This window comes from Rattus rattus, chromosome 7 (genome assembly GCF_011064425.1).
Source record: "Rattus rattus isolate New Zealand chromosome 7, Rrattus_CSIRO_v1, whole genome shotgun sequence".
Classification (NCBI taxonomy): Eukaryota; Metazoa; Chordata; class Mammalia; order Rodentia; family Muridae; genus Rattus; species Rattus rattus.
In genome coordinates, this window is record NC_046160.1 from 119683797 (window position 1) to 119698052 (window position 14256).

General features: G+C 41.0%; 1 protein-coding gene across 4 annotated transcripts in view; it reads right to left on the reverse strand.

Annotated features, from left to right (window-relative positions):
- Positions 1 to 2745: 2745 nt before the first annotated feature.
- Esyt2 (extended synaptotagmin 2) overlaps positions 2746 to 14256 on the reverse strand; it is a 94171-nt gene continuing 82660 nt past the window's right edge. For all 4 annotated transcript variants that reach the window (XM_032908358.1, XM_032908360.1, XM_032908359.1 and 1 more), the window contains 7 exons: positions 12036 to 12185; positions 9838 to 10211; positions 8809 to 8907; positions 7963 to 8094; positions 7030 to 7135; positions 5727 to 5776; positions 2746 to 5620 (listed from right to left, as the gene is read on the reverse strand). In XM_032908358.1, the coding sequence (XP_032764249.1) occupies positions 5575 to 5620; positions 5727 to 5776; positions 7030 to 7135; positions 7963 to 8094; positions 8809 to 8907; positions 9838 to 10211; positions 12036 to 12185 (957 nt within the window). In that variant the 3' untranslated portion in view covers positions 2746 to 5574. The remainder of the gene's footprint in view (positions 5621 to 5726; positions 5777 to 7029; positions 7136 to 7962; positions 8095 to 8808; positions 8908 to 9837; positions 10212 to 12035; positions 12186 to 14256) is intronic.

Below are 14256 nucleotides of genomic sequence, written 5' to 3' on the forward strand. Positions count from 1 at the left end.
CCTTCACAAGCTAATTCTTTCTCTGCTCAAATCTGCTGAACTCTAGTGAGCCTTGAGTTCTTGTATTCAAGAATTTCTCCTTGTATTCGTTCTCTGATGACTTTCTTTTCTGGGTGAGACATCATTCTCCTATTTCCCCATTTAGATATGTAGTTCCTCCCATTTATTTAAACATATAACAGTGGTAGATTTAAGGTCATCTGGACTTTTTAAGAGACAGTTGCTATTGACTGTTTTTGTCCCCACCATTAGCTTATGGCCCACATTTTATTATTTTTTTTTGTATGTCTCATGATTTGGGGATTAAAAATTTAAGACTGTATTGAAAATTTTATAAATAAGCTTTCTTTCTCTCCATAGGTTTTGTGCTACTTTCTTGGATTTACTGTAATACCTAAAAGGCATAGTATTTGAAGTTCCTGTCCATTTAGTTTATGCGACTAGTTAGTAAGTAAACCAATCTTTCCTTAAGTACATTGGATCGATTAATCCCCTACCCATCACACCCAGAAACAATACCAGGCCTTTTGTAGACCCTCTGCAGATGCACATGCCCTTCTCACCCCCCTTTCTATTCCCCCAAACATCCTACAAGTCTTTTTCTGGGTTTTCCTTTGTTCTGTCATCATCTGTCTCCGGAGGCATGGCAGGCTCAGACAGCTGCAATGATAATGTTTGACAACATAATAGACATAGATTTCCCAGCATCCAGACAGGCCATACAGTAGCAGTTTTCTGGGAACAAGACAATTCTAAGACTTATCTTTTTCCTTTGAAGGTTACAGGTTTTCACTGCTATTGAGATCCAAAGGCTGATGTATAAACTTTTTTTTTAATGTTTATGTTTTTAATTGCTATTACTATTAGAATGTAAGAAGTAGAGATTTATAGTCTCAAAGGTAACTCATTAAACATCTATTAAACCTGAGTTTTGGGGTTATTCTCTTGAGATTTTCAAGTAGATAGCCACTTCTAAAGATATCTTTCCCTCTCAGTATATAGAGACAATGTATTTCTTTTTATCCTGAATTTTTCAAGGAGTTCTAGAATAGCATCAAATAAATTAAGACTTCTGGATATTTTGCATTTTGGTGACCCAGCTGTTTTTGAGGTAATTATACCACTAGCCTTTTATTTTTATTATTACATATTTCATTAATTTATGCTCAGCCTTTAATAAAACTGTCAGGAGGTAACTAGAATTCTTTGAATGGAAACTCATTAAATGAGTCTTGTATAGTTTGTAAATGTTTATAGATCATTCATTCAACAGATATGTGGGTTATCATTTGCATGCTAAGAACAGCCATCAAAATTTAATACTCACATAGTTTCTGCTCTTAGTAGTTTATAGTCCAGGCAGAAAAATTATAAGTAATACTCAACTGAAACTTTGTTAAGTAAGATGAACAGAAGTAACATGGTGCCAAGGTTCTGAATTATGGAGGCTGCTTAAGGTTAGACTGCTGGTAAAGGACACTGAGAAAAATCAACTTTACATCATGTGAAAGGAAACGGACATTGTTCAGGCCAGTATCCTGTGGAAAGCATCATGGAGATGCTGAGGTTGAAAAACTATGGGAATTAAACTTGAGTAGAAGTAGACGCTGGAGGAAATGTGGTTGGCATAGTCTCTGGCAATGGGAAAAAAGATAGGCTCTTAGTCCTCACTGCAAAGGCAATGGAAAATAGTAGATGGGATTTGTCTTTAAAACAAAGAGGGGAGCAACTGAGAACTGAGTTGACAGTGGAAGAGACAAGGTGGAGTTGAGGCAGGAGCAGCAGAAGTATGTCTTCCAGTCAGGATGAAAGACTTAGTACATATGTGTATGTGAGGGAGGGAACTGGACAGGACGCTGTTTAATCCTCAGCTCAGGTAACTAGACAGACAGAGACAGAGACAGGAGGGAACCCTGCTAGAATGTAGAGAAGAAAGATGCTATAGAGGGCACTGGATAGTCTATTTGTGATACTAATTTGGAAAACACAATGGTCAGTGGTACTCAGAATACAAAATAAAAAAAAAAAACAAGAAACATGTATACTTCAATATTTCGAGTGCAGGTAAGAGGGAAACAAAGAAGTTTTTTGTTTTGTTTTAGAACACCACAAGGGGAGAGTAATGCAGTAAAGGTTGGGGTATAGCTCAGTTGGTAGAGTGCTTGCCCAGAATATATGCTGTCCTAAGATTTTTTTTTTAATGAATGTAAACCAAGGCATTATAAAGAATAAAGAAACTAGACTGGGAGCATACAATTGTAATCTCAACCTTTAGGACGCTAAGGGCAGGAGGACTATTAGTTGAAAGCCAGTCTTGGCTACCTAATCAGCAACGTCAAGCAAAGGTGGCATTTCAGCACATATATAAAGAAACTAAGAGGGATAAATATGAAGGTACAAGAGAAAGACTACAAAGTACTTCCTTAAGCCTACTGAGACACTAGATACCCAAGCATTTGCCCTTGTTCACACCTTCTATCTCAGCACCTTGTCTGGGGACTTCTTCGAGTTTCAGTCTTACTTATTAGTCTATTTTTCCTACTCAATCATTACCCTTCAAAGAGTCTGTAGCTACATGGAGGAGAGGCAAGTTAGGATGGGAACAAGAGGAATATCAAACCACGTGGACGGTGAAAGAATGCACAAACAGCAAGTATACCTGATACTGTGTGTGGGCTTTCCAAACTAGCTGTTCCCACGCTAGACTTGTTCATTTCGAGAGACAAACAAAAAACATTCTACAAGTACACTAACATAAAAGTTTTATTGAATAAATACATGTGCTGTTATATAAAATTAAGCAAAAAGGACATTTTATGACTAAAACAAACAAAAACAAATACCACCCTCTGTGGTCCACCTCTACAGTGGGCAATCTAGATGGAACCGGTCGTTGCAGCAGTTGGTACTCTCCGCAACTGCCTGAGGTTTTTAAACTAATCCTAAACACCTCTGCATAGAGACTGCCTGTACAAGACATACAGAGTGCAAAATACAAATGGTGGGAAATATGGTTGCAAGGCTGCTTCTGTTTTCATCTGAAACTTGAAAACACCTTTGTACTTTAAGGCACAGGACGAGCCACCACATGAATAAGTTAGCAGAGCTGTACTTCAAACCACTAATTTCCCTCATTGGTTTGGCTCAAAGTAGAAAACTTAACATTCTTTTTTCTTAGATAAGTCATTAAAAACTAAAAGTTAACATTTTGAGAACTAAAAATATTTTATATCTTCAGGACACTGGAGTGTGCCTTGATGGCAAGTCAGCCCTCCTCATGCAGCACGCAGAACTACAACCAGGTGGGCTAGCATTACTGGACCTTCTCTCTCCTTTCCGCATAGACTGGAGATGCTACTTGAAGACTCAGATGATGTACAGGGGGAATCACACTGACTTATTAGGGTACTGTACCCTTAACTAGAGTCAATTTGCCTAATTAGTTATGAAAAGCATTTCATTAAACAATACACACTGAATAGATTAAGTATATGGGTACAAAACTAAGATAGATAGGTTGTTGGTGAAAAAACACTGACATGATAAAATTTCAGCAAAAAAAAGAGAAATCTCCTTTGTAGACAGAAGCCCTTCAACACACCTAATTAAAAAGACCTTAAGAAAAACATCTAATACCATGGTCAAGCCACTATTTTTAATAGGATATTACCTGCCTTTCTCCTGCAATTAAAAATGCTACCCTTGAATATTTTATGTGCATATATGTTCTTGTGAGTACATACACATAAACTTTCTCCCAATTCTGCTCACCAATGAAAAGAGATTTATAAACTGGATACAGAGGAGATGTCAAATGGCAGGAGAGGGATTACTCTGGCCTTATAACTACCTGGATGTGCTGTGAAGAGCCAGATTCCATTACAACTGCACGTGGTACATTATAAACTGAGGCACACTTCATCTTCTAGACAAGAGGAGAGTGTAAAAAGGACACTCTGTATTCAGCACAGGCACTTTGGTATGTTTGGTCACATAAGCTTCCCGTAGGTTGTTTAGTTCCAGGAAGCATGTGAATGGAACTACTCCAATTTTGATTACAAAGCTGTATTTTCCTGCTATAAGTGTACATAGTTTTAAATGCTCTTACAGCTGAGAAGCCCTTTTCATCCCGGAGGTTAAATGCATACTGAAAAAAGCCTTCCTTTGTGCATCTTTTGTTTACAGACATGCATAGCTTATAATACTGTGACATAGCCTCACCCCAGAAGAGCTCTGGGGACTCTTACATATGTAAAACATGCTTTTCCCAATCTAAAAAGAAAAGGATTACAAAATAAAAGTTGTATTAACATCTGGCATGGCACAAAAAGAGGATATCCAGAAAACGGCAAGCCTGACGGCTGCTGGCGGACATTGCTCAGGAACTTTGTCATGTATCGGGGACGCACAGGAAGCTCGACCAGAGGTGTATCCTGTGTGTGAGTTTAGGGCCAGGTTCTCCCATCAAGAGCAAGTGCAGTGCTAATCTTAAGCACAACACCTTTGTTGCACATCCATCCCATTTCACCACTTTACAGTAGCAGACCTGTCTTCACACGGTTAGACACATGGACAAACAACTTGGGCTTGCATCAATCTTGATAACATCTTATACCCTAATATTGGAGATTAGTTCCTATGCTTTGGGCAAAGTATAAAGTATGTTTCTTTTTCTGTTGCTATATAGCCCAGGCTGACCTTTAACACTTGGATCTTCCTGGCATGGCCTCCCATACCCTGGGATTACAGATGTGAGGTACAACACCTAGCACGTATGTATCTCTCTGTACTATTCAATGTACTATGAATCAGTTACAACAAACAATTACACAAATAAACAGCACATTTCTTTCTTATGTAATAAATTTCAGATGAGTATACTGTGATTCTCAAGAGCCTTGGCAATGCTCTTGGTATTGTCCATTACTCAGTTATACGACTTTTTAAATAAGCCATTCCCTGACTTCTCACTGTATTTTCCTATTTATAATAATGTTAATAATTTGAAGTTTGTTTTATCATTGACATAAAAATTCTATATTTAATAATCTTTCCATTTTTCCCTTAAAAAAGCCATACCACACAGCAGATCTATAAGAACTTTTTGCTGAAAAGATGAAAATGATTATTTGTCACAGAATTTAATAAATCTTGGAAGAAAATATGTATTTCCTTAATACATTTTCTTCTTTATCCAAACCAGCATGTAGATATTATAAAAAAGAATCTATTTACATGGTGTAGTGCACCTCCAGGACGCAGGACAAGGCAGAAACAAGTGCAGGTGCCTGCTTCCCGGCGGGTGAGGTGTGGCTGACAGAGCTCCACACAGGAACCATCACTCCACCACTACACATCACAGTGCCTGGGGAGGCACTGGAGGAAACTCAACAGGGAGACTAAACAATGATATTGGCCAAATTTTCCTACAATGCCAAGTTTTATAAAATTATTAAGGTATGTATAACTCAATACTTAAAATTATAAAAATAGCATTGGTACATCTGTGAGAAGGTCTGTTCCATGTTGAGGTGGCACGCGATACACTGAGAAATAGGCCTACGTCCAGCGTAGCTACGTTATCACCTGTGGCCTTGTCCCATCTTCTGTGAGGTCATACCTGAGAAGGCATAGAAAAGTACAACAGACTTGGGTCAGGCTTTGGGATGGTGGACACAGCTAGGTTTCTCTGGGAACTGTCTGCAACGTGGGACAGGGGCACTCACCACTGGGTCCAGCCCTTGGCGAGTTCTTCAGATGCCAGAGCAACCAGCACCTGTGGGTAGAAGAAGGTACTGTGTGACCACTGAGTAATTCCTTAGATCACTCACCACTCCTTCCTACCCCTCTAACCAGCACCTGTGGGTAGAAGAAGGTACTTTGGGACTACTGAGTAATTCCTCAGATCACTCACCACTCCTTCCTACCCCTCTAATTTCTGAACAATATGGAAATCTCATGTTTTGAGGTTCTCATTTTTAAAAATCCTTTTAACCTTTCCATGGCTGAGTATATCCAAGAGATTCTTCTCGTATCTAATAGTCCTACAATGACTGTGAAACACATCTAGAGGCAGCTATGGAGATACTAGCAAACATGGCATTAACGGCAGAGTGTGGTTTGGACATGAAGTGACTATGAAAGGCTCGTGTTTTGAAGCTTGGTTGCCAACCAACTGATGGGCTTCTCAAGGTGACTAAACCCAAAGGCTCTGACCTAATCAATGGGTTAGTCCTCTGGCAGACTCATACATACTATGATGGCAGTGGGAAACTGGGGGTGGATAGGGTCACTAGCAATGCACTCTGGAAGCTATGCTTTCTCTTTGGTCTCCTTGCACATCTCTGTGCTTCTGTCTATTGTGTGGTGGACAGCTCCGTTCTGTCTCATGGCCCCCACCATGACCTTCTGCCTTACAACTGGCCCAGAAGTACCAGAGCCCATTCATCGAAACTTCTGAAATCAGGAGGCAAAAAAAAACAAAAAAACCTTCCCTGCTTTACAGTGCCTCTCTTAAGTATTTGCCATGGCCTGGCTGATAGCAGGTTTCTCACTTTGCTGTTGACAAAGAGACATCTACAATTCCTTTCTCTATCTAAACCTCTTTACACTGTAAAATAATAAATAAACCTACACCAAAATTAAATGTGAGATGGAAAAAACAAAAGAAAATTTGGAGAAAGAAGGTCAATGGCATGCTGAAGGAAGTACATGATTAGCTGAATGGGTGGGGCAGCAGGCTATTTGAGGGTATTTCCCTTCATGTTTTCTTCCAATGTAATATTGAATAGTTTCTAAATTTTCAAAAAAAAAAAAAAGAATCAATGTTTCTTCACCTTTAAGTTGCTGGTTTACAATGAGTAATAAGTCAATAGTAAGGATACAGGAAACAGCTACGTACTGATGTCTTACCACAATGTGATAAACATGCACTAACCCAAGTGAGCCTCCCTTCCCACCGTGTAAGCTAAGCTCTAAACTGCATTTAATTCTACAAGGTGTAGGATACAAGGACTTAAAAAGAATCACTTTGCCAAGAAGCCCTTTGTCTTTGGACAAGAAGCCGCCACTGTTCTTCACCGCCACATCCAGTGTTCTCCTCTGCACCTCGGGCAGCGAAACACTGAAGTCGAAGCTGAAATGGAAACAACACCCCCGTCAGCTCCTGATGATCCTGCTGCATTTCCTTCTAACTAAAAACTTTTGTGTCGGAGATCATTCCAAACACTGCTTTTTCTCTTGTTGCCTTTTCAGTGCTGACCCAGCTGACCATAGTTTACATAAAAGTGCTGCCTGGAAACAGTGGGGGAAGGTGACGCTAAGGGAGGAACAGAGCGGGCTGATGCACACTGACGCTCCTCCACTGTACTGCTTTTCTCAACACGAGCAGCTGCTGCACTGCCACAGAACGATGGGATGGGGCAGTCTGCACTGACTGGGGATCCAAGGATCTCTGGTGACCACACAGAGGCAGCTTCTATTAAAGTGACTGTTATGATTTGCAAAAAAATTATATCTCCACTAATTTTTGAAATTGTTTTAGAAAAGTATTTTATGTTACTAGCTTATACTAAAAAACAAAAAATTATTTAAATAAAATTATTTAAATTTTAATGCCTCTTTAAATTCTATTTGATTTAAAATGCAGTCTTAGTGTTCTGTCACTAAGTCAAAATTCTTCAAAGTCATCAGTAAGATTCAACTTTTAGTGGGGGGCAGTGGCAGTACATGCCTTTAGTCACTGTAGTCATCAGTCTCCCTGGGCAGCATCCTAACTTGGGTATGTGATGCTTACCACCTCTATCAAAGGTCAAAAGCTTCTTAGCAAGCAACATGTGCCAGAATATGCTATGCTGGAATATGCTAGAGAATAAATACTATTTCTCCACAGGCCTCATCAGGCCTGCCCTAACCTAACAGTTCCTCCAGGTAGCCTCCTGGCTAAATGAAGTGTCACTTTACCTCTGATCAAACACAGGGTTCAGTGTCTTCTTTGATACATGTGTTTTCCTTCTTCCTGAGCGTCTCTTGTCTGGTAATAAATACATGCGGACATATGGATCAGAGCCATCTTCTGAGAAGGCAATGAGGTTTCTAATAATGCAAACAAGAGAAGACTAGACATTATAATTTAAAAGACAAAACATTTCATATTAAAATAATTTTATCAAGTTTTGACTTCATATTATCTGAACCACAAGGAGTAACACATATCAAATTTCCCAAAGTTTTTGATTGCTAGCTTCTGGTATCACTTTTAAACTTCCCTTTTAACAGTTTTTGCCAGAGTAACTGTTGCCTTTGCTACCTAAGCCCAGAGTGTGGCGAACATTCACAGCCCTTGCTCTGTTTCTCACAGACTGTCCTTCTGTCAGTAAGATTCTAAATGGCCACATGGGCTACTTCTGTAGCACCTCCAATCATAGTTTCTACACAGGGTCAACCTCCTCCATGAACTTGTCCCCTGCTCTTTCCCTAGGATAACTAGTATAAGCCAAACACATTCAGTTACCCCCAACCACAAGCAAACTGTCTTCAGAGCCAAGGGAGCAGCCTCTGCGGTGCCCACCCTCACCGGTGAGTCAGTGTCTCGGCAGCCAGGATACGGAGGGTCCATATAATCCCTTACTGGACTGACCTCTACATTCTTCAGGAGCTTGTGTGTCAATGCCGCCAGTTCTTATTTACCCATGTTTTCAAAAGATTTTTTATAAGCTCAAAATATCTACACTACTACTGATTCAGTGGAGGGGAAGGGATCACGTGAGATAGAAATAACCTGACAGTCCCAGTGGCAGTTGGCCTCACCTGCAGGAGTGCACAACCACGATGAGCTTATTCCTTTGGGAGCTGTGCCGGATAGTCAGCTGGATCTGCCCCAGAGGAGACTGCCCCAGCGTTGTCCCACTGTGGAAACAACATGTCACCATCTCTGCCCCAACTTCAAAAAAGGTGTGCTGTATACAGTAAGATAATGTCCACTCATTTAGACAAAATGGGATCTAACTTAAACATGATTCGAAACTTTTGAATATATACCAAGTTGAAATTATTTTACTTGAGGGTTTGGTATTCCTTAAAAAGTCACAACTAGAGCTTTCCAAATGAGCACTCAAGGTACAAGTGAGACAGAGCTCTCCCTGAGACAAACGTCAATCCTGTGCATGACGCTCCCTCTGGCTGCTGCTAGGCAAGTGTTCCATCACTGCACTACATCCCCAGCCTTGACCTGATCCATGTGAGGAAGCTCACAAAAGGTGAGCATAGGCCAGTGGAGCCTTAGAGACACAGGTGTGGCCAATGCTGTGTCCTGAAGTACTTTTACAACCACTATTTTTATTTCCTTATAACTGGGTGTCGTAAGAGGTTACCATATATCGGATGCATATGGTAAATATTTTCCTCCTTATCTGAAGGAGCACAAATACCACCAATAAACCATGACAAATATCCAAAGAAAAGGTACGGACTTGGTGGTGGTGAGGTTCGTGTTCTGCAAGGGAGAAAAGACCAGCCTCTGCTAAACCTGTGCAGGTGACACAATGTTCACAATTAGTGATGGATTGTCCTGCAGGAGTCCATCCCTGGCATGAACTGAGAATATGGTATCTACACAGCTCAATTCTCTTGCCTTTTCCATCTGCAAAACCTCACTTCACTATTGTTCTTCCAATAAGGTCCTACAAAACAGCAAAGTGTTTGAAAGTCAAAGACTCAAGGAGCAAAATAATAGCACAACTCAAACTTCTTCCAGAGCAGTTAAGATCCTATTTCCCTCCCTGTGGTGTATGGGATGGAAACTCCGAGATGAAAAACAAGGGTGGGAGCATTAGTTACTTTTCAAGCTGACGTAGCCTTTGTCTCAGCTCCTGAGTGGCAATGGGCAGTGATATGTCTGAGGCAATGCTTGGGGTGGGTTCCTTGGCTGCAATGTGGCTTGGAGAGGCCAGGAGGCTAGAAGAGCTCCTGCCTAGGTCACGGTGCCCAAGAGGGCTGGCCTCAGGGGGCTGGGGCTTCTCCTCCATGGCAGGCTTATCATCGACTCCCATGACTGGTGTTGATGGAGCAGTGTTGGTACCACCAGTGCCTGGTGAGGCAGACATCTGAGATTTGATAGGCATTTTCCTCCCTTCTTTGGAGACAGAGGGCCGTTTCACTTGAGCTGAATGCTGGTAGTCTGGAGGCCGTTCTTGCTTTTCAAGATGGAGAACCTAGAGGGAAGTCATGGACAGCAGTGACAGTTTGATGATGGTTTTGAATACTTCTGTAAGTGTTAGCAATCAACTAAAATTTTACAACTCTAATGTGTTCAGCTATGCAGTTATTGAAATAGGATATTTCAGAGTATTAAAAAAGCAAATTTTGCCAGACATTATGGCACATGCCTTTAATCCCAGCACTTGGGAGGCAGGCAGCTGTCTATGAGTTTGAAACTAGCATGGTCTACATAGAGAATTCAAGGACAACCAGGGCCATATAGAAAGAACCTGTCTCTAAAATACAAAACGAATAATTAAAAAGGGCAAAATTTAAGCAATTAAAGCTACTTCTGTAATACAAACACTTTTCTATGCCTTCTTATCTCTTCCACTTGAACATATTCTAATTATGGGACAAGGCACCTACTGGTCAACCAGAAGGCCATGTACCCTTCACAAAAGATAAAATCTCTCATTCTTCCAGGTGGTTTGTACCAGAAACTCCCAAACAAGTGTAATACAGTAATCAAGAGACAGCCACATCATCCTGCAGACTGTGAAGGGCAAACCAGGTAAGCCAGGCCTATCTTCAGCAGAGCGTTCTGGAGTTACTGAGTTTCTGATTTTGTTAACCATAGCTATAGCAACGCCTGAACTTCACAGACTCCACACACTGTACACCGTAACCAGGAGGGCTCTGGAACTGGCAGCGGTGGGGTCACCATTATTTTGTCACTATAAGGTTGTGCCATGTCTTGATCATGTGCAAGAAGAACATTTTGACAGCACCCTGTCAGACTAAGTCTGTTTTAATTAAAAACAAAATGTTCATTCTTAGGGCTGGAGTGTATTTCAATGGTGGAACATTGAAAATGCCTAGCATGTGGGAGGCAAAGGGTTCAAACCCCAGCACTAAAGCAAAAAGTTGGCTCTTTATTGTAATGTCTATACGATCTTGTTTTTATAGGGGTATGTGTGCCACACAGTTTGCCAAGGTTAGAGAACAATCCTGTGGATTCAGTTATCATATACAAGGGTTTCAGTGACTGAATTCAGGGGGTCAGGCTGGGGCTTTACCTGTGAGCCATCTCCTGGACCAATTTGAATACTTTTGGGGTGGGGGTGTTAACCTTCTCCTCCTCCTTATCACTTTTATTTTTTTTACAGTCCAGTGGTTAACCCCCTCCTGGTCTGCCCTCCAACAGTTCCTCCTCCCCGATGTCTCCAAGAGGATGTCCCCATCCCCCTCCCCAACACCACCCCACCAGACCCCACTCCCTAGGGCCTCAAGTCTCTTAGGGGGTTAGGTGTGGCTTCTCTCACTGAGGCCAGACCAGGCAGTCAAGCCTCTGCTGTATATGTGCTGGGGGCCTCCAACCAGCTGTATGCTGCCTGGTTGGTGGCTCAGTGTCTGAGAGATTTCAGGGGTCGAGGTTAGTTGAGACTGCTGGTGAATACTTTTAATTAGTGGCATTTCTTGTCACTAAGTACTTAGGTATTTCTACTCTAAACAATAACATTTTTGTTCTTGTCACCTCTACCTCTTACAGGTGCTTATCAAACTGCCTTCTGAACAACCTTTGAAGACCCAACTTTGAGGAGCAAACTCTATTGACTCCTGGGCAGTCAATGAATCTAGAAATAAAGCATTTGTTCAGAATGGAGTCTAGACTGTACTCCCACAACTCTGCTACAGTTTCTGCTCCCCTCTAACTGTCCACCTGTTACTATGTCACCTGATGCATGCCTGTAGAACCACCTCTGCCCAGGCTGGGACTGAGGCATAACTGTATTCTTCCCTCACACTACTGAGCCCTGCTAAGAACTAGGTAGTACCCGTAGGGCAATCTTCATTTTTAAGGTGCTGTTTGGACCCGAGTTGCTAAGCTGGAATCGTTGGTTTATGGTCATGTTGTCACTCGCAAGCAGTTGACTGAGTGGGATCCTTAAGCTCCCCAGAGAACACTGATGCTGCTCATCTTTGACCTGAAAAATACAGGCAGAAAACACTTTGAACACTGAGGAAAACAAAAAGGAACCATTGAATGTAGAAGAGTCCACAGATCAGCATCAAAGACACACCGACGCACAACACACACAACACATTTCATACATGTCATCTAAGTAGTGTGTCTAAACTGTTAGGGAACCTCTTAGAATACAACAGTATTTCTACCACAGGTACCTTTCCTCATCACAAAATCATGATAAGCACAACAAAGGACATCTTGTTTATAAATCTACTGTGAGAAATTTCAGGTAAGAATCGACAGTCGAGGCAGGAAGGAGAACTGGCTCAGCAGTTAAGAGCACTTGTTCTTGCAGAGGTCCCACATCTGATTCCTAGAACAGACAAGGTAGTTCACAACCATCCATAACTCCAGTTCCTAGGAGCCCAAGGACCTCTTCTGACCTCCAGGGGCACCAGACATTCACAGGTATACATACATGTAAGCAAAACACTCATACACATAAAATAAATCTTTAAAAAAAATTAGAAAGTAATGGTCTACACAAACCTAAAGGTCAGAATGAAACACCTTTTACACTCTGAAATCATATAGTACACAGTGACAGTAATGCGAAAGTTTCTACTAAAGACATACTTAAGGAGAAAATGCATTTTTAAGTGTCCTAACGTCTTCCCTGTTCAAAGGCTACACACTTGTTTTGAAAATGTAGGGCATCTTCTTTAGAACACACGGTTTCTTTCTCATGAACACTAATCTGCAGCACTGCTTCTGCTATGAGAATGTCACCCATCGTGGTTGTTCAAAACAGTTTGATCAAAGGAAGAACCAACTGCGCAAAATGAACAGACTCCTTAAGAGGAAAAACACCTCAGTTCATAAAGAACACAGAGCTGACTGAGATAGAGCAAGAAGTGAGTTTGTTTGTGACCACCTCCTCAAAATGAAAAATCCAAGTAATAAAGGCAAAACCCAAACAATTCTTAAGACTCTTCCAGAAAACTCTGGAAAAAGTACTCCCTAACTCATTCAAAAGGCTACCATTATCTTGACATCAAAACAGAAAAAAAAAAAAAAAGCAAAATTACAATTAGCAACCTTCATGATTAAGAAGCAAGAATGTTTTTCTTTTTTCCTATTTATTATGTGTGTGTGTGTGTGTGTGTGTGTGTGTGTGTGTGTGTGTGTATTTGAGTGAGTTTATGTATATTATATGTGTGCAGGAGTCCTCAGAGGCCAGAAGAAGGCATCTGATTCCCTGAAACTAACATTACAGGCAGTTGAGAGCTGCTATGTGGATGCTAGGAACAGAATCCAGGCCTCTACAATGAGCTTCAGCCAAATCTCCAGACAGTTGGATATATGTAAAAATAATCATGACTCAGTGGGGCTTATCCTCTGTGGTGGTTTGAATAAAAATGGCCCCACAGGAGTAGATATAGCTTTGTTGGAAGAAGGAAGTGTGATTCATTCTCTTCCTGCCCTTGCCGATCAGATATAAAGCTCTCAGCTCCTTCTCCAACACCACATCGGCCTACGCACTGCCATACTTTTCACCACAATGATAATGGACTAAACTTCTGAACAGTAAGTCAGCTCCAGTGAAATATTTTCCTTTATAAGAGTTGCTGTCATGGTGTCTCTTCACAGCCATAAAATCTTAAGACATCCCCAATAAAATATTGTGTTGAAGGTATTTAAGTATTAAATGTGGAAAACCAAATGAAAATTTGCAACACTTAACATTTGAAAATCAACAATATATTTCACCACATTTACAGTTGAAAAGCATATGGTCATCTCAACATATGTACAAAGTCTTTAGTGAAAGTCAGGATCTATTCATGAAGACAAAGCAAACTAGGAGAAAAAGGTCTCTCTAGGGAGACCAGACTCATGGGCTACTTCTGTAAAGAGGGCTGAACAGGGAGACTGGCCAAGAAAAGTAAGAAAAAGGCATCCAATTATTATGAGAAGAATCACTACTAGAAGACACCATGATGTCCCCCACACACAATCCTAGATAGTTTCACAGTGTCTAGTGGGACAACAAGGAAGAAGGCCTGGCCAGGTGGCAAACACCTATA